The sequence below is a fragment of the Polyodon spathula genome, chromosome 9 (assembly GCF_017654505.1).
Source record: "Polyodon spathula isolate WHYD16114869_AA chromosome 9, ASM1765450v1, whole genome shotgun sequence".
Taxonomy (NCBI): Eukaryota; Metazoa; Chordata; class Actinopteri; order Acipenseriformes; family Polyodontidae; genus Polyodon; species Polyodon spathula.
This window is the reverse complement of record NC_054542.1, coordinates 47,110,409-47,131,059: the sequence shown is the minus strand read 5'-3', so window position 1 is coordinate 47,131,059 and position 20,651 is coordinate 47,110,409. Positions and strand designations below refer to the sequence as shown.

Sequence of the window (20,651 nt, the reverse complement as noted above, 5' to 3'; positions counted from 1 at the left end):
TTCCATTAAGCCAGATTGATTGCGTAATTTAATTGTGTATTTTTCTTTTTTTAAGTTCCTTCTTCTAAGATTTAAAATGGGTTGAACAATGAGCTGCAGTTGCTTTTTGTTTTAACTTAACAATGCAATAATTTTTTATCAATAAATCATCTCACAAAGGAAGTAATCGCTTAATCTAAAGTAAAATACAGTAGTATCGAGTGAGTTTAAATACCTTCTTAGCGCTTGCACAGGATCAGGGGTATTTAGGGATACTGGAAATCATGCAGAGTCTGTCCAGCCGTCTAATCAAATCAGTATACTGTACATGTTGTACAGTGTTAATAAGTAAGTGTTTCAAGATTTTTTCATTGTTCCGCCTCAGTACCTAAATCCATTTAAATAGATGTTGTAGGCATCCGAAGTGACAATCCCTATTGAAAGCACTGCCCTTTGGGGTACAGTGGGTGTCATGTAAACGTGGTTCAAACCAAGCTGTCGATCTTGATTATGGATCCACAGGACTGGCATTGTCCTTTGCTGTCCCTGTGACTAGTTCACCTCATTGAGCGTCAGCAACCACTGCTGCTCAGACTCCTGAAGAGTCCAGGGAAAAGTCTGGGGATGGGCCCATGCCTGCAGGGTTCACTAGCAGAGTAACACCCATAACAGGTTTGCCGGCGAAAATAGAGAATTGGCTTGATCGTAAGAACGAAGGTTGGTCTTTTATCTTCTGTCCTGACCAGTCAATGGGTACCAGCTGTGAAGAAGCGTTCATAAAATCATAGATTTTTCATGGGGCTTAGAATTATAAACTGGACCCAGAACAAGACTTTGTGTGAGCCATAGTAAACATCACTTCATTTGTTTAAATGGATACATAAACTGAGAGGAATAAAGCATACGGTGGGAATTTAAACAGCTACTGTACATTCAAATGAAAAGACTTGTGGGAAGTTGGATCCTAACTGGTTGATTTGGTTTATTCTGAGCTGTGATTCCACAGTGTAACAATGTCTAAATTAGTAATCATAGATGATGCATATAATCATTAAAATGCATATTATAATAATTTAGGTTATTTATTATTTCCTCCTGAAGACTTTGTCTTCATATAATTTTGAAGAATCATAAATCATTTGATCTGTCCACCTAGAAATAGGAGACTGCCCTTTACAAGAGCGTCTGCTGTTTATGTTAGCAGTTAATTTGAAACCTGGAATTACAGAATTGTTTGGAAGGCAAAATTGACATGCCCTGTGTTTTGTAATTAAAATATACAAATCTAACGATGAAAGACAACTTTGCATTATTAATCATTTTGCCACCAGGAAACCTTGTTGCACGGCAGGAGATGTTTCTGTGTAGCACAATACGTAAATTTTCTCCTTTCTCCTTCACAGACAGACAATTTTCCCGCAGAGCCCAATTACATGGGCAGCAGGCAGCAGTTTGTTCAAAGGTAAGGGCTATTAAATAACTTGCTCAGCCATCGCATTTGCATTCCTGTCAGAATTGTTCCTTCAGACCATATTACTCAAATTAGAGTCAGTAAAAGAGGCACTTTGGTTCTCCTCTCTATTTTTAGCAGCTCCACATTCAAGGACCCTGAACGTGCAAGCCTTAGAGACAGTGGGCATGGAGACAGTGACCAGGCTGACAGTGACCAGGACACCAATAAAGGCTCCTGCTGTGACATGTCAGCCAAGGAGGCCCTCAAGATGAAATCAACTACAGTTAAACCCCAGCCTCTCCAGCAAGGTGAGTTTAAGCTCTGGCATCTTCAACACACAAAACTAGACCCCCCCCCCCCCCCCCCCCCCCCCCCTCTCTCTCTCTCTCCCCTCCTCTCTCCACTCTCTCTCTCTCTCTCTCTCTCTCTCTCTCTCTCGCACTCTCTCTCACTCTCTCTTGCTCTCTCTCTCTCTCTTGCTCTCTCTTGCTCTCTCTCGCTCTGTATGCCAGCCACGGTAACAGTTTATCAAACTAGACAAGCCCATTATGATTTTATAAGCCAAACCACTTTAGTCCTTCCATTTAGTCCAAGCTGGGGACCTGTACTGAGGATGATTCCTTAAACATGTAATAATAGAACATGGGAAAGGACTTATCATACACTTGGTAATTTAACACCTTCGGTTTGATTAAAAATGATACATTATTTTAACTGCAGCCGTTAGACAAATTACATATGGCACGAGTAGAACAATAACTAGGCTGGTATGAATTTCGTGTTCATTCTGTATGAGTGCTGAGGTGTTTTCAGTACACGTGCCATTTTGTCCCTTTTAAGGCGATGAACTTTCAACCTGGCAGTATCCAGTTGTTTTATGCCTCGTTACATGTTATTTCAATTATAATGTTTTCAAGTAGACCATAGTGTGCTCCCTGTCATAGTCGTTGTTATATCATCATCTAGTTTTAGCTTGAATGAAAACAGAGCCTAGAACAAAATTACCAATTAAACTGGACCCTATACTATCTTCCCAAAGTGGACCAAATGAATCACTCAGGACACTAGATCTTGCAGTAGGATTAAGAATAACCTGGCTGACAATGTAGATTATGTCAAAGCAGGTCGAAATGAAACAGTTTAGTAATATGTGTATCTTTAATGCAAGGCAGTTTGTGCAAGAGTCATTGAACACATTCTTTCCACTATTGTTTCTGGGTCTCATCCCGCTGGCAGTTGTTCAGTGACAATGCTAGAGTAGATGCAGTACTGGAAAGGCTAAGAAATCCAGGTCATATTTTCACCACTGTGCCGTTAATACTTGCTAATACATTTCCTGTAGCAATATACGGTCAACTTGTATTTCATCGCCAGTACCATTTTCGTATAGAATTTCTTTTGCCGATTAATTGGTTTTATGTCATAATTTTAATTCATTTGGTTAATCAGCTACAACCCTAAAGTGAGAGATCTGATATTAGGAGCAACCTAATTGATTTGATTTAAAGACATGCTAAAAGCATTTCTAAAGATAAAAGGGGGTTTGAGCTGAGGATAGGGAGCCAGAAGATCCTATTTCAAAATCCCAGCTCAGCAACAGGCTTAATGTGTGACAGAAACAACAGCAATTGTTTTTTGCATCATTTTGTCTCAAGCCAACCAATTATAAATATTGTGACTGGCAGCCCCATGCTGTGGTTATGTAACATATCGTAAATATAATAAACTGTGCACACTGTATGTGAGTGTCCATAGAGGTGTTAAAAACACACACACAGAAACTCCTGCAGCATGGAGAGTATAGTGTACAATTTTATGTGGCTTATTGTTAAGCAAATGGCATCACACTGATTACCTGTTGACGACAGTTTCAATCATGGGAACAGTGGTGGTAAACTCATAAAGTGTGGTTGGCAGGGGCTTCCACAAGTTTCACAAAGAACTGTCTCAAAAATGATGATTTAGCGGGTTCCAGAGAACAGAATTGACTGCAGATTTCCACCACTAACCTAAAGTAATTCGAGGCAGTCATTGCTGACTCACATCAGGTCATCACTGCCCTGGCTACCCTGGTAGCCTTACATCCTACTGACAGTGTGACTGCACGTTAGTTACAAAGTATGCATTTTCAGAGCATGTTAAAAAAAAACAAAAAAAAAACAGGGTGTAGTTAGGCCCCTGTTGTGCACAACCCCAGATGTGTTGCGGTCAGTATAATTCATTCAAAACATTAGCCTGCTTTAAAAGCTAATTAGATTTAAGTAAGGGGAGCTGGAAATCAGTCTGCAATTCCCATTTGCAGTGAATTTTGTTTAACTTTACCACAGTTTTATGAGAATGGGTTTCACTACATTAAAGGTATTTAAAAATGAATTTATTCATCTCTTCCAAATTAGTAGCTGTATATTAATTAAGCAGACATAGATCAGAAGCTGTATATTAATTGGTGATTAATTGGTGCAAGGATTTGCCTCCAGCACGAACTAATCCTGAAACGCATTCATCAGCAGCTGCACGCTTGAGTTCTTTCTCTCCTGCCATACAATGCCTGGGAGAGTGCAATAAAATATTGCTTTGTGAAAAAAAATGCAGGGGAAATACATTTGATACTGTGTGAATGTTCAGGCTGACCTCACCCAATTGGGCTTCATTTTGTGCATGGTAATCTGTTGAAAGAACTACTGTTTTCTTGACCATTCGACCCTCCTCCAGATATACATTTCCTCTGGTTAAATGAAGAAAAGAAAAATGAACCATTCTAGCTAACTATTAAACTGAATTAGCAAACTTCTTAGCCACCTGTTGTATATCTGTATGCATTTGTTTCTTTATTCTTTTAATTACACATTTTTGTTTATCTCTTATTTCTCTGTGCATCCATAATATAAATTACTTAATCACTTGGAAGGTGCACATATTACAATGTTTTGCATTTCTTGTGTTATGGAATTACAAGGCCATTACCTTTGAAACTTTCTTTGAATGTCAGGCATAAAGAATTCATGTTTTTGTCATCTCCATCTTAAACTATTGCAAACCCTAAGACTGAATTAATTAAAAAGGTCTGTTTTCAAAGGATAAATATGTTAGCAGAGTCGAACTGGGTGTCTTGTTTAATACATGTTGCTATAGTAACCATTTATTTTGCTTCCATACTGCGATTTTTTTTATATACGTTTGGAAAAGCATGTCTCATGTAATGCACAAGGGATGGAAACATTTCTGAATATGTTCATTACTAAACATTCAAATACTGGCCTGTATTCTCTTAATAGTATTGCAAATATTATATAGCCAACGGTATAAATATTGTCATTTAGAAAAAAAAAAATTTACACAAGGGTGAAGGTGAGAAAACTTAGCAGGGTGGCAGGTATCTAACAAGTGCTGGTAATTTAAATGCAACAGCGTGAAGCCCCTTGGAGGCACTAAAGGAATTAAAGGGATGGTTTTAAAAAGACACTTTGCAGGGGCTCCCGAGTGTCGCATCCAGTAAAGGTGCTCCACATAGAGTGCAGGATGCGCCATATAGCCTGGAGATCACAGGTTCAAGTCCATTTCATTGCTGACCGCGACTGGGGGTTCCTAGGGGGCGGTGCACAATTGGCCGAGCGAGGTATGGAGGGCTTAGGTCGGCAGGGCAATCCACGGTTCACCGCACACCAGCGCCCCCTGTGGCTGATAGGGCGCCTGCGGGTCTGCAGTGGAGCCAGTCAGATCTGTGTTGTCCTCCGGCACTATAGGTCTGGTGGCTTCGCACCAGCGCCCCCTGTGGCTGATAGGGCGCCTGCGGGTCTGCAGTGGAGCCAGTCAGATCTGTGTTGTCCTCCGGCACTATAGGTCTGGTGGCTTCGCACCAGCGCCCCCTGTGGCTGATAGGGCGCCTGCGGGTCTGCAGTGGAGCCAGTCAGATCTGTGTCCTCTGGCACTATAGGTCTGGTGGCTTCGCACCAGCGCCCCCTGTGGCTGATAGGGCGCCTGCGGGTCTGCAGTGGAGCCAGTCAGATCTGTGTTGTCCTCCGGCACTATAGGTCTGGTGGCTTCGCACCAGCGCCCCCTGTGGCTGATAGGGCACCTGCGGGTCTGCAGTGGAGCCAGTCAGATCTGTGTCCTCCGGCACTATAGGTCTGGTGGCTTCGCACCAGCGCCCCCTGTGGCTGATAGGGCACCTGCGGGTCTGCAGTGGAGCCAGTCAGATCTGTGTCCTCCGGCACTATAGGTCTGGTGGCTTCGCTGTGGATCCGCAGTGTGAACAATGATGGATTGGCAGGAGCACGTTTCAGAGGACTCGTGATTCAGCAGTAAACCAGGATACAAATAATAACTGGGCATTCCAAACTGGGGAGAAAACAGGCGTAAAAACTATTGCTGATGACTAAATTATATTTAAAAAAAAGACACTTTGCAGAAATGTGTCAGTGATGCACAGATAACACTGGGCTGTGATTAGAAAAAGGAAAGGTGTTCATGTAAAAGCTCATTAGAAAAGTAAATATCACTAGGATAAAACCATAAAAAGCCTTGTCAAATGCCTGTATATTTTACATATTGTATATTGATTTCAGACAGTCTATATGTGGCACAAACATTTTTGACTGCTTTGTTGTTCAACGAAACAAATATAATAAGACAAACAATTTGTATTCTAAAAAAGGTTTTTAAACATAGTATTGTTTTCCAAAACACACATTTTTCTTAGTACACAAATTGATACAGACCATTCTCCTAATGCTAAACAGCAGGCTCTTTAATAATGCCAATATATTTATTACTGCTGTATATACGTACAAATCTTTTCTTTTTAAATGAAACCATATTATGCAATATACATACAACTATGGAAGTCATTTAACTGATATGCCAAAATACAGGCGAGCACGATTAATGACCGCACAAGAAGCAAGCCGGTAAAAAGAGATATAGCACTTCACTTTGTCTTTTCTTTTGGATAACATTTTGCTGCATTTCAGCTTTTTCGAAAACACAATTAAATATATTACAACAACATTAGATTGATTTACAGTCAGCAGAAATAGAAACAAATGGAGTAAGGAGAAATTGAAGGATTAACAAATGTTGTGCTTTTACCAATACATTTATTGACAGAAATGCAACAAATCATCACCTGAAACTTCCAAATGCTATAAACAAATTTCATGATTTATTGACAAATGCATTTCTGTGGTTAAATGTAATTGAAAAATAATAAGCTTTATCTTGGAAAAATCAAGTTCTGAAGTGAATCAGGGATATAAATAGACTTGACTGTTGTGGCTTTGTTATTAAAAAAAAAAAAAAAAAGAAAGAAAAAAGTGCCAAGACAAACTAGTTACACATTTATTGCACGTATTCGTCAAAGCAGGTTTTGTCAGCAAAATAGCGAAACTGCAAAAAGACAAAAGATTGGATTTGAAGAGAATGTTAATTTGCAGACAAATAATACTGCCTGAGTTACATACAGAAACGTATCAATGCAACCTCGAGGTAAAGGCTTAGATTGATTTCTTGAAAAACGTTTCTATGTAGATAGATAAATTACTAATGGCCGGACCTTATTGAAGTAAATTAAGATTAACACAAAACTGCCCACACATCTTCCCTTTGATCACAGAGTCACAGGAGTGTTTCTTTAAGGGATATAACCTTGTTTTATGACCCTTCTCTGTTGTAATTATATAAAGCACATTAAGGTAATAAAGAGAGCCATTTGAGTGACTGATGAAGTTATTATGTGTATACAAGTATAATCAGTTTTTTTGGAACCCTTTCTCCCATGGTTGTTGAGATTACCAAGGGGCACTTCACACAGTATTGAACACTATTAACAGGGTTAGTTTGAATGAGCTTGCTTTGCTGTCTCTGAGGTAGCTCTCGAATAGGGTTGTGCAACTGCAAACAGCTACATTAGAGCCTTTATTATATTGCAGGTATCTGAGTGGTGGACAGTGTTGGGCAACCTTTAATTTAACATGCCCTGTTCTCAGATTTATAAAGGGCATTATGTATTGATGCTTATGTTGTTCTTTGAATTTTTGAAGGCGACCAATATTGTTTTTCATACTGGTGGAAAAGCACAGTTAAGCATGCTGAGATGCCGTCACAGATACATGTACCATAGTGTTTAAACACAGTGCTACTAATAATTGTGGTTTTAAGTAACTCATATTTTTTCATTGTTTTACCTGTCTTGTGTGCTTAGTGTAATTAAATGGGTGATAAAAGATCTCTGCACAGAAGTCCTGTAGTGTTTGATAAACGAGTTTGTAACACATTGCGGCACCATTTCAGTGATTTTATCCATTCTAATGATTTTTGCACTTCTATAATAATGGGGTTTAATCACTTTAGACATTCTCATTTAAGCTCATACACTGTTTCTCAGTGTAATGTACTTGGGCAATAGATTAAAAAAAAAATCATAAGCAGGCCTTGTGTTTTTAAATTAGTTTCCCCTCAAAAAGCAGTCGTTGCATGTGAATTCATGGACGTGAAGAGGCTTTTTTTTTTTTTTTTTTTTTTTTTTTTTAATTTGACCTGAAAAATCACATTGAGGCGAAAAGTCTCATTTCCAAAAGAGTGTTTTTGTGCAGCTTTCTTTTCTGACTGAATGTTGAATGAAAGGTGAATTCAGGGACTTCACTTGGCCCTTGTGTCGTAGTAATGCTATGTCTAAAAAAGAAACTGAAATAAAAGCACACAATTCATATTGACTAGATTTCATTCAAAGATATTCACACTAGTAACCATTTGTTATTGTGTATGTGTTACAGAATACAGTAACACACACAATATTGCACTTGGCTCTTATGGAACTTTATTGAAATCATACTTGTAACTGTAACTTCAAGGTTGTTGTAGATTTATTTAAAAATACCTGAAATCCATTGTGATGTGTTATATTTAATTTTTCAGTCTTACTGAGCACTGTCTCAATAATGTACAGAGGAGATACACTTTTTATTAAGAGAAATATCTAATGAAATTGCCCATGCAGCTTTCATTTCATTGTATTCAGTTTCGTTTTGTTTTTTAGCATATTGTACAGTTTGGATATTGAGGTCTGATTTACCTTGAAAAATATTGATATAGGTCTGAGTTATCCCATGAAAAAGGAACCTATTTAAAATGGTAACTCATTTCAATCATTCTAGTGCGTCTCTGCATTGCCATAGTTGAGCAGCATCCACAGGCCGGAGTTGAACTACATGCTTCATTGTAATAGGTTTATTTTGTTTGAAGTAGCCATTCTTCTCTCCAGCAGAAAAGTTATAGAAGTAAGCAGCTAACCGAGGCCTCTTAAGCCTTTGAAAATAGCATTATGATATCCTTAAAATTCGTAGTGCCGAACAAAGGTTTGTACAGTAAAACTGATATTAAACAGAAATGGGTTCATTAAAGAAGTGCAATTCATCTCAGGAGTTGAGAAAGTGAAACGATCCAAAACTGCCTGCAACCAGTTAAAAATGTCGTATTCTGAGTGATCTAAGTTATCTTTGCTACTATACTTCATGCTGAGGTATGCAGTACAGTATTTTGAAAAACTGCTAAAAAAAATAAAAAAAGCTCCACCATTATTGCATAGTTATCAATATAGACAATAACTACAAATATACTCCCTGATTATCATTTATCAGTGTAAAACTGCAAAAACTAATTCAATGCATCACAGCTGGGATACGGATATATACGTGTGAGTAATTAAGTTTGTGTATCTATCCTCAAGGCAATGCATCAGACGTTTGAGTTTAACATTTTACTTTAAGGCATTGTTAAAGTGTCTAATTGTGCTATGCTTCATTAGTTCATTAGTTAGCTGTAAAGAATACTGATTACAGAAGATGATCCATTAGTTCTTCAGTGTAAAATCATAGAGCAAAAATGTAATATTTAGTTTAATCAGGATACTTAATTGGTAGTCTTTGTAAATTTATAGTACACTCTATTAAAAATCTCAGAAGCTTTCTTTTTTATGTTTCAGTATCTTCAGAGCTCAAATATGTAACGTGTTGTTTTACATGAAATCGGGACCAGCAATAATGATTCTATTGTGACATCGTGGGATTATTTCCATTAAACAACAACAGATTACCCTTGTGTATAAAGAAAAGAGACTTCAAGAAAACTAAACAGAATCATTTACAAAAGATAGAATTGTTTGTGTGTTCCCATGCAGTACAATGCCTTTGTAATCTAAATTGTAGTTTTTAAAAAACTGTTTGCTATGCGTGTTGTGTCCAGAACTGACTACCCTGGTAAATATACTGTATATTGGGTTACTGTTAGATTAGAAAATAAGATGTTACCATTATACACCCTGTTAGCAAGATTATATATGTTGACCATTATATATATATTATATAATATATATATATATATATATATCTATGAATATATATATATATATATATATATATATATATATATATATATATATATATATATATATATATATATATACACAGCCTGGTTCGCTTGCTGCATTGCAATTTCGCAGACACACATGAATGCTCAACAACTAACTGTACACTCAAAGAGTATGTAGCAGCACAAGAAAGTCTAACATCCCCATGAATTCTCTATGGAGTGCTTCAGAACAGGGCTGACACGTTTGCTCTACAGACAGGTCTAGTGTGAAAATGATTAATAACTACAGCATGCCTTTACATTCCAGCTCCTCGGCCAGCAAAATTGTGTATTAGCCACTTTATTTATTCATCTGTAATTTGGCTTATGATAAACAAAAAAGGTACCAGGTAACCTGTGGATCTCCCTCCCTAAGAAGGGTAAGCTAACAAGGTTTGAATTCTGCCCTTTCTCATGCTCATCGGTTGAAGAGCACAACACATTCTTGCTGAAGTTTAAAAGGGGATTATTCTAAACTTTAGTTGATTTTCCATTCTGCCCATCTGTTGCAGAGATAGATTGTCTTGCGAGGGAAAGTATTCACATACAAAAATATATGAAATTATAGTTTAGTCTGACAGGTTTTTGAAAATGCAGATTTCCTTTTGCCCCTAACAAAACACTGTGCCAAGCTCAGCGATACCCCTGCTCTCTCACTCACAAAAAACATTATCCTTTATAGAAGTGAAGTCTTGCCGCGGTGGCCTCCAGAGTTGTGTTCATTTGAAGATACATAACATATTTACATGAGAATGAGATGCAGTGTGTTTTTCAAAGAAGATTTCTGGAGTGCGGGAATAAGAAATCCTACATATGTTGCCAGAAGAAGGCATACTGCTTTCAATGTGTGAAAATATATGCAAGTATGAGAATAGAAATGAACTAAAGGATGTCAGCTCTTGAATTTTCCCTCCCCCAGCTTTTACCAACAATCTGAGCTACAATGACTTCTGAATGAAACCATAGACGGGAAGGTTGACAAAATCACTTCTATGTGACTTGATAGTCAAAACAGGCCCTGCTTTATTTGACGGAAGATGCATGTTTTCTGACTTAACACGCCACAATACTGCAATCTGATGCCGCAATTACACGTTTGTATAGAGATGTGGCTCAGTGTTATGGAAGCAGAGTTGAGGTGTAGGCTGATAAAAGGGAATCTTCCTGAGCAGGAATAACGATTTTGTTGCAAGAGATACTTGAAATTCCAGGAAGCAGGAAGCTCTGAAACAAGACAATTTCAATTTATTGTACTATAGCCTCCAGCTAGTAACAGGGATGTTAAGGAAATTAAGCACAAATAGCTTACATATACATGTCTTAATAAAGCAGTCAGATTTAATGTCTTAAAGGGATGTAACACTGTCAGAAAGTAACTCCAGGCTAATTAGAAAAAAAGTACCCCACACCATGCTTCAGATTTTCCATCTGTTTCTTTTTAGAGGCAAATTAATTTGAAGCTAAAGGGAAAAGGCAAGCATTTTCTCTCAGATGTGTCGAACAAAAGTATGTTTCCTTACTAAGAGCTTATCCTGGCTTTTATGCTGGATCTCTGTGCAATTACAGTTTCAGCAGTGGCCGTAGAAAAAAAAAAGGCAGCTGTGAGGAAAGAGATGTGTGAAAGAGAAAATCAGAAATGTTCACAAAAGCTTGATTTGTTTTCACTTTTTTTTTTTTTTTTTTTGCAAGGCTCATTACTGCGTGATTAGTGTTGTCAGGTACTGCTACAAGCTTATTTGAAAGCACGCAGGCATTAATAAAAAAGTAGCAATTAATGAAGATCATAACACTTCTGTGTATCACTTATGTAAAACCTCCATGCTCCATAATGAAAGGCAGGAGTTTCTCGTATTCTTCTCTTATTGCAGTGAGATATAAAAGTGCAGAAGTCTGATTTAGAGTACTTGGGGACATTCAAATATAATATATTTCTTCCTTACCTATTTACCTTCTATGCAATCTAAGCAATAAAACATCAAAATCATTAATTCAGCAGCATGATTTTGAACTAGAACATAACGGCCAGAGATCTGTAGTCTTGCAAGAGCATGATTTGGTCAAGAGGCTCATCTATTATAGTATTCAGTAGTTAGATAGACTGGCCATCTGTCCTGCTGAGGAATGTAATCCTGCTCAATTAAAGAATAGAAAACACTACAGCAGTACCAAGCAGACCAGAACCTGAAATGAAACTTAGCCCTTAACACCACTGAGCAGCTCAATGAAAACTAAACGAATTGCATTTTATTAATTAGGTCTAGATTAGGCCATTGCAGCACTGCTAACAAAGACGTTTACACAAAACTATTAATATACAGTAGGATCTGCTGTATTCAGCCTTGACACCTCCATTGAGAATATACTATAAATACATTTATTCTGTACATTGAGAACAGGTGTTTGGGCATTGTTTAACGTTCTGTCTAGCTGTAGGTCAGTTCTTCATCTTATTATGGTTTTCAGTTGTCTTTACTTTTTTTACTCCCTGTCGATTTCAGTTGTGCACCCTACTAAGGTACATTTGCCAACCTCACAACATTTGAGTCTCTAACAAACTTAGCGGCAGTTTCAAGGTGGTTTTGAAATTGGGTGTTTGGTGACTCCACAAGATCTCAATTTACGTGACATCTTCATCTCTCACTTCAAAACAATTATCTCGATGAGTGGGTTGGGACTTGAATCCAGCTGTTTCAAAAGAAAAGCCAGAGAATTTGATTTTGGTGTAAAAGCTTTTTTTTTTTTTTAACAACACCTGAACAAATGTTCTTTTGTGGCATTTAAAATAGAAAAATCATATTTCAAAGACAGACTTGACATTCCAGCTCTTTACTTTTATTAATCTTGCCTAATATTGCTATTTTTTAACAGTTTTTATGACAATACTGAATTGTCAGATTTCCCCCAAGGCTCACACAAACACAATTACTGTGTCGCCATCAGTGGTAGACTGATTACTGCCACTGTTTAGTTTATTTCATATAAAGCACTACTTTTGACAACTATATAGTCCAAAACTACAGGTTTAACTTTGTGGTATGGGTATAGGAAGTTCAATTGACTCACACTGGTTTATGAAATTGTTTATGCACATACGAGCAGGGCTGTTCATGAGACTGATTAACAACAGATTTGCCAGGCTTTAAAAGAGAGTTTTAAAATCTGCTTAATAGCAGCAGCTTCTACTTAAAGTAATGAATACTTGCCAACATTTGGAAACTGTTCAGTTGGACAATCGTCCCCCGGGTGGGGTGGGGGTGGGGGTGTTGGGTTATACGCATAAAAACACTCATACACCCAAACACGCATTATCATATAAGTAATAGACTTACCCCCCTCCACTAAACAAATGCCACTTAGCCATCACGATAGTAAAAATAGATATAATGCAGCAGTCTCAGTAACTTTCAAACTGCTCACAATAAGTGAATATCTTTGTACTCCAGTCACTGTTAAACAAGTACTTTTTTTTTTGTGTTGATTTGATAGATGCCATTTTTATTCGCTGGACCCGACAGGCAGGGCTAATTTCATATACATGGTGATTAGAGTTTATCACACCAAGCACCATACCATTAATGTGGCAAACTTACTTTCTAATCATCTCAGAACCTTCAATCACTGTGAATGCTGTATGAAAATGATGGGTGTAGCTAACTCGAGTTCATCGCGTTCCACTGGCTTCCACATTTTACTCATAATCCTACACAAATCATATTGCAGCAGCAGTGAGAAAGAACATGCTTCTCCAGTAGACTGGATATGACACAGTCATGATCTCATCATGTGAAAATAATCCCGGCCATGCAGTGCACAAGGGTCAGCAGCCACTAACGAGAGAGAGAGAGAAAAAAAAACAGTATGGGCGCGAGAGCGGACACCCTAGAGCTGTGAAGAATTTCCAAGGATAAATATTGTGACTTTCTTCCTATGTATCAAGACGTGGGACATTTTCTAGGAAATCAGGACTGTCCCGAGCATAAAGGCACTGTTGGCATGGTAGTGCTTTTTTGAAATAATAATAATAATAATAATAATAATAATAATAATAATAAAAAAAATAATAATAATAATATATATATATATATATATATATATATATATATATATATATATATATATATATATATATATATATATATATATATATATATATATATATATATCATATATAACTTAATATATGCCTTTGTAGGTCATCCAATAAGTGAGCATCCCATTTGATAGTTGTTTATCATAATCAAGGTTCAGTAATCCTTTACTTACTTATGTAAGCCTACTAATATTTGACCATAGTCTTGCAGGTTTAGTATAAATAATAGTTTGAATATATTTTTTCTCTAAAAAAAAAAGGCCTCTTCAGATTTAGTTTTGTCAGAAAGTAATAAAGCACAATGATACGTTTAAGAAGTGTTTGTTTCTTGCAGTTGTTGATAAATGTTAAACAGGTTCCTTTAGTTTATGGCCTGCAGCAAAATATGTCAGTGGAAAGATGTGCAGATTTAATTCCAGTAAACTTGATATAATAATTTGTAATGATAATCACATCTGATGTCTTAATAAGCTGGTTTAATTCAATAATGGTTATGAAACTGTATGTAAAATGGCATTGTCTAGACAATAAACCCTAATGTGCGCTAGAGGTGGTTACAAATAGGGAGCGATGGATATTAAATTTGGAATTAAAATGAGTGCTTGTGTTTTTCTGCAGTTACAAAATATTTAATAAGCCTGGTACATAAGCCACAAGTCTAAAAAATAATATTTACAAATACAGTACAGAGATATGCCTTAACTTTATGAAGTGGTGAAAGGCAGGGTTTTGTGTTCTCTCTGTAACGCTCAATTAACCCAATGTGCCAATGAGTCAGCTTTCAAAAGTGAATCCCCAGCCTGTGGGCTGGAGCATGGAATGGAATTTAGATTCCGCTGTTGAGTAAGCAATTGTTTTCATAGTGGTGTGTGAAGATCAAAAAAATTAAATAGCCAAATTCTTACTTGGAGATCCTCAAATAATAATCTTGTGTACAAAGCCAAATTGAAACGCAGAGATTCTGAGCTAAATACCTTAGCAGCAACATGTTAACATCCTAGTTACAGTATTTATTTAAAAAATATGCTCCATAGATTTGTACGTTCCTTTTGTTTCTTTGCTTGAGCTTTTTCCTGTTGTCATCTGTCTTGTATTCTATAGAGCTGATCCTCTTGTTTCATTATGAGGTCTGTTGTATAGAAATACCCCATAAATCACCCTAAAGGTGAAACTGCATTTTGTAATTTCACTCCATGAAATTCAGTGTACTATAATAACAAACAACGGTGACACTTTGCAATGACAGAGTCGCTGCAGTCTGTATTCACATTAATCAAATTACAATGTGATATTGCATGAGCTAAATCATCTTTATGAAATGTTAAATAACAGAGTTTGGCTGCAATGTTAATATGAATCAGTGTTACACTGAAAATACATAGGATTCTATAACACCTGTATATGTATTTGCAATGTAAAAATCCCTTGTATATTATTTTAAGATAAGGGTGCTTACCACCACAAAGCCATGTTCATTTGGGGGGCTGACACACATTTATGTGTTGATAGTTAGATTGTCAAATGTATTTTGTGCATCATTTACATTTAAAAAATCACTGACAGCAGATGGGTCCATATGCATATTTTAGTTTTAAATGGCAATTACATAGAGTTTATGTCATGAACAGGGCAGGCGTGGTCATAGCAAACAAGCCTTTGAGCAAGTTTTTTATCCTTCCACCGTGTGAGATCTGGACCGAAGATATTGTAGAAAGTAAAACTGCTGTTAGGTAAGACAACATCCTTTAACGACTCCAGGTTCATAGACCATTGCCAAAAGAGCAAAGGTTCTTTATATAACTAAACTGATATACAGTCTGAGGATAGCGCTCATTACAGCATTAAAAGATGGTTACTCTGTTAGGGAAATTGGCAGGCAAGATACTGTAAACCTCTTCATGTCTGTGTTTTTTTTTTCCATACAGTTTAGTAATTGGAGTTAGTTAAAAGACTGAAAAAAATAAGCTAAACTGAAATGCAATAGTAGGGGATGTGCAGTACTATAACTAGATCCTTTAAAATGATTCACTGGTATCTTTCTGGGAAAAAAGCAAAACAAGCAAACAAAAAAAAATGCATTGATTTTCAGAGATGTTTCCTTTGATATTTTTGCCTTCTAGTCAGCAAGTTTGTTATAAAAAAAACTGCATAGTTAATCAGAACACACATTGTGGGGCTGTATCTGCCAATGAATACATGTGTTTTATAATTCTCTAGAACTTCTTATACATTTAAATGCAGCATATTTTCATCTCCATTCAAATAAATAGAGATGTGACATAAAACCCTACTCCACCAAAATTGCTCAGAGTGTTTTTTTAACCAGATGGACTTGTTTTAGAAACTATGAAAGGCATGCTGTCTTTACAGTGCTGACTTGTCCTTTGACATGCTAACAGAGGCAGTAGATATTCACCACTCAGACCTGTCTATCTGGGCTGCTTGTTCAGAAAATCTATTTCTTGCACTATACCATTGCTTCGGGTTATTTGAGCCTTTTATTAGCCTGTTGCTTCAGGTAAATGTTCAGTGGCTTTTGGAATTTGCACTAAAGCCATGGGCATTTCATTATTTTTAGTTATGGAAAGAGCCAATACATTTGAGAGGCTGCAAGCAAGATATTTCAGTTTTGTATTTTTCTTAAAAATATTTCCCAACATAAAACCAATGTCACCTTACAATAATTGATTTTGAGTTTAAGTGTTTAAAAAAAAAAAATCTAACAGAACGAAATTTCATTTCAATGTACCATTTGTAATTCAGTAATATGAGAGAATTGGTCAGGGGTCTGAATAATTTTGCAAGGCACTGTATATATATATATATATATATATATATATATATATATATATATATATATATATATATATATATATTATCTAGCTCTTGTAATGTTAAGTAAAGCTTAAAAATAAGAAGGGGCATTTTTTACATGAAATAGCACATCTTTGGACAGACTAGGACTCAACAATGTAGTGATTTCGTGTGTTCTCTTCAGCCTTTCCAGTTGTTGTTTCTCATTTTGTAATATGAACATGTATGTTTCTCCTTTACTATTCTTTTACCATAATACTATACTCTGCAGTAAATGTTGCAGTGTATAAGTAGAGTAAGTAATCCATTTCTGTAAAGAAAGTCACCCAATGCCTGAGGGAGCAAATCTAAACCCATGTGTGGTGAGGCAGGAAAAAAGCAGAGACCTGATACCCTTTGTGCTTATTACAGCCTCTAGCTTGAATGGAAATTTCTTCTTGCTGTTTTCACCTGCTTCTTTTCATAGCTGTTATCCAGGTAAAACATGCACCTGGTCTGAGTAATTTTTTTTTTTTTTTCGTTTTTTTTTTTTTCAGCATGTCCAGGGAAGTGAACTTTGGAATTGTGTAAACTATATTTAATTATCTGTATTCATTAATACATTGACAGTAGACTTTGCTGCACAATTACATAACTGTGATAGCTGATATTTCAAGTAGTTCTAGAACTGTTAGTGGCCATTAGAAATTGAAATTACATTATACCACTTGCATTGCTTGAGAGTGTATTAGCTAGAAATCAAATCTAATAAAAGAGAATGAGAACCATGGCATAAAAAACTGACTAGCTCCTCATGAGAAATCATTTTTAACGTTATTTAAACCATGTCGCATGAAGGGTATTTGCTGTATTAGGTAAATATCATACATAGTAGCCTGGAATCAGCTAGCCTATGCTTATCTTGACTTGCAGATATGGCCTCAGGTGTCACTCATTTTTGCCCACTCTTCTACATAATCAGTAACAATATACCTTCCTTAAACATCTTTAACCATGAATCTAAGATTAAAAAAAAGATATTTCCTAGTTTAAATCATTGTTGTGTTCGTTCCATGCCTCAGTTCTAACCTAAAAGACATTTTTGGAAGCCTATACTGCTGGTAGTGATATCTGTTTACTAGAGAGCCAGCTGACACAAGAGGTTCATTCACTAGCGTCTTATGCCTTTCACTGCTGTATTCCTCTCAGGTCACAACTGAAACAATGTTGGAGGTCTCAAACTTGTCCTCATCACCTAATTAGGCACGAAATGGCAGTGAGTGTAAGGGGAAGCTAAGCATTAAATACATTCATACTAAGGATTGAAAAAGTGGTATTTTATCATTGTAATATATTTATACCGGTATATCATGTTTATATAAATATATCACACTGTCCTGTAGTTGCATGACGTTATTTCAGATTAATTTGCACTCTAAATGAAGAGGATATAAAGACCCTTTATTCCTTGAGATTCTAGCCTGGCAATGTGTCCTTCTCATTTACGGAGCGTCCCTGTGGTGATTGCTGTGAATGGAACAGTCTGATAAATGGAGGGGACTGCTGACGAGTATATGTATTGTTTTTCACATTTATAACTCTTGCTTTGCAAAGCACGTTCAGGACCATTTTTATTATCTTTTTTTTTTTTATTTATTTATTGATGATTTAATGTATTATTGTTTTTATTAGAGCTTTGACAGCAATATAGAGCAAATTAGCTTTGAAAAGTGATTGCTGTAATAGGAAAATTGCTTTCCAAGCTTCACTGCTGGGAAATAGTACTTGTGCTGGTCTGAGTTCAGGGAAAGAGGTGGAGGGCAGTAGTGAATCATTTACAGGTTCAAAATCTAAACCCAGTGCTCTTTGCTCTAGTCAGTTTAACTTAATCATGCTCATCTTCCTCCTGCCCCCATCTAGTTGAAAACCTTCGTTGAAAGCACAGAATCAGCCTCAGTAAAGTCAGTGACTTAGCATACAATAGGAGGGCTCCATCACTGGACTTGGTGACTGTTAACCCTTTCCTTCTAAATCACATCGTTTGGGACCATAAATCTCATTTGCCAACATTCATTGCTGAGTAATGTTAGTGCAGGGATTAGCTACATCTGCACAATAGGCTATCACGGGACACACATAATTGCATTTTACCTCATTACAGGACTGACCTGTAGTAAACTGATTTTTATCCTCATTTTATATTTGGCTAAGGAAACTTGGCTATTGTATTAATAGCCTTTTCTGTCATTTACCTTCTTTATTTTCTTCATAAATGTTTCCAAAGTAGTGTAACAATAACAAACAAAGACATATTTAACTGAAATCAGCCATGTCTTCCTGTAACTGAATCCTCGCTGAAATTCAAGAGTAGCTGGATAACAGCTTGCTGGCAGTCTGGCAACAGAAACCGGAGATGCATTTGCTTATTGTTTAGTCTGGAAGAAAGCCCTTTGGCAATCCATAAATGTACCTGTGTTTCAGTTTAAGGTTATTCATATAATCACTGGGTATAAATGAATGTCATGCTGTCTTAAAGCCTTCTTGACTAATCATGGGCCATTGACATCTTTGGATATAAACCCAGGTAGAGTACTGTGAGTCTTTTGAAAGAGGAAAGGGGCTAGTAATTAAATTATGCATAGTCAAGGCTGCATAGTATATACCATATCCCAGTCAAAGCAACAGGGCTTTATGTAAATAATGACTGATGACTACGATGAAATGTCTTTTTTATTGTATGAAAAGATTTTTTTTTCTTCATTTGTTTATTTGTAATATCTTCTTGGTTTGGCTTGAACAGACAACCAGTTATTAACAGTAAAGGGCTCCCCTGCTGTTTAAAAATACACATTTTTTAAATGAAAGACATTTTTTATTTAATTATTTTCCCCAGCTGGTGTGGTAACAACATAGAACAACCTGCATGAGGTTGATAATATGTGAATATATAATGCAATTAGGCTTGCTTCCACAATTCTGTTTATGTTAAAATGAATATACTGGCCTAGGCTGGCCTCTGAATAAAGATAAGATATTCTTGGTTGAAGGACTATTTCAAGAGAAGACATGTGTCATTACCAGTGTAAGCACATTGTAATTCTGCATATCACCCCACTGAGTTTCCATGTCACTGAGCAGCCGGGCGACTGACAGAAATAAGGGGAAATGATAAAGGAGACTGTGAACATGGAAAATAGCACTGTTGAAACTGCCTATACTTTAAAAGCATTTTTTAAAATCCAGTTTACATTTTCAGAATATTTCAGTGTTTATTACCCTATTATATGTGTTCAATGTCATTCTGTTGTCTTGTTTCTGCTACAACATTGTTTGCCATGACTACTGACTGCTTGCAACCCCACCCCCTCCAAAAAAAAAAAAAAAACCCACAGTAAACACAGATACTCAGAATTAATTCATAATGAGAGCACTGTGCTTATGCAAACCACATTGTAAATACAGCAGGAGTCCCGGTGTGTTGCGGAGAGATTTATTCAGATCATTGCTAGCTTGTCCCCGAGGCATGCAGGTGTGCTGTAGTTTGTCACAGGTGCTCAGGGCTGAATCCAGCTGCCAGTGAATTCACTTGGAGTTAATGCAGCCCTGCTTGTTATGATAACTGTACCCACTTTCTAGGCTGTATTTTACAGCTACTCTTTTCAGGGCTTGCACATTGTTCTTATTTGAAACCAATAATCATAATCTGGAGCAATAAAAAGAGAAAACTGTTTAGTCCATCCTGTCCATCATCCTTTCTTGCTGTTCTAGTGTTGTGACATCACACAGTTTCAGTACAGTTTCTATCATAAACCACCCAGCCACTGCAGGAATTTTGCCCCCCGCCCCCAGGGTAAAAGAGTCTAGCCTTTACTTAGCTGTCCACTGCATGTGCTACTGATACATGAGATGGTTACGAACCGTCGAAAAAGTGTT

General features: G+C 36.7%; 1 protein-coding gene across 2 annotated transcripts in view; it reads left to right on the top strand.

Moving 5' to 3' along the window:
* The window catches only part of LOC121320950 (protocadherin-17-like), a 47,515-nt gene that overhangs the window by 19,102 nt on the left and 7,762 nt on the right, over positions 1 to 20,651 (top strand). Inside the window, exons 3-4 of one of the 2 annotated variants that reach the window (XM_041259788.1) lie at positions 1,383 to 1,441; positions 1,571 to 1,740. In XM_041259788.1, coding sequence (XP_041115722.1) covers positions 1,383 to 1,441; positions 1,571 to 1,740 — 229 coding nt within the window. Of the gene's footprint in view, positions 1 to 1,382; positions 1,442 to 1,567; positions 1,741 to 20,651 lie in introns of both variants that reach the window. The other variant, XM_041259786.1, reaches the window with a different exon arrangement.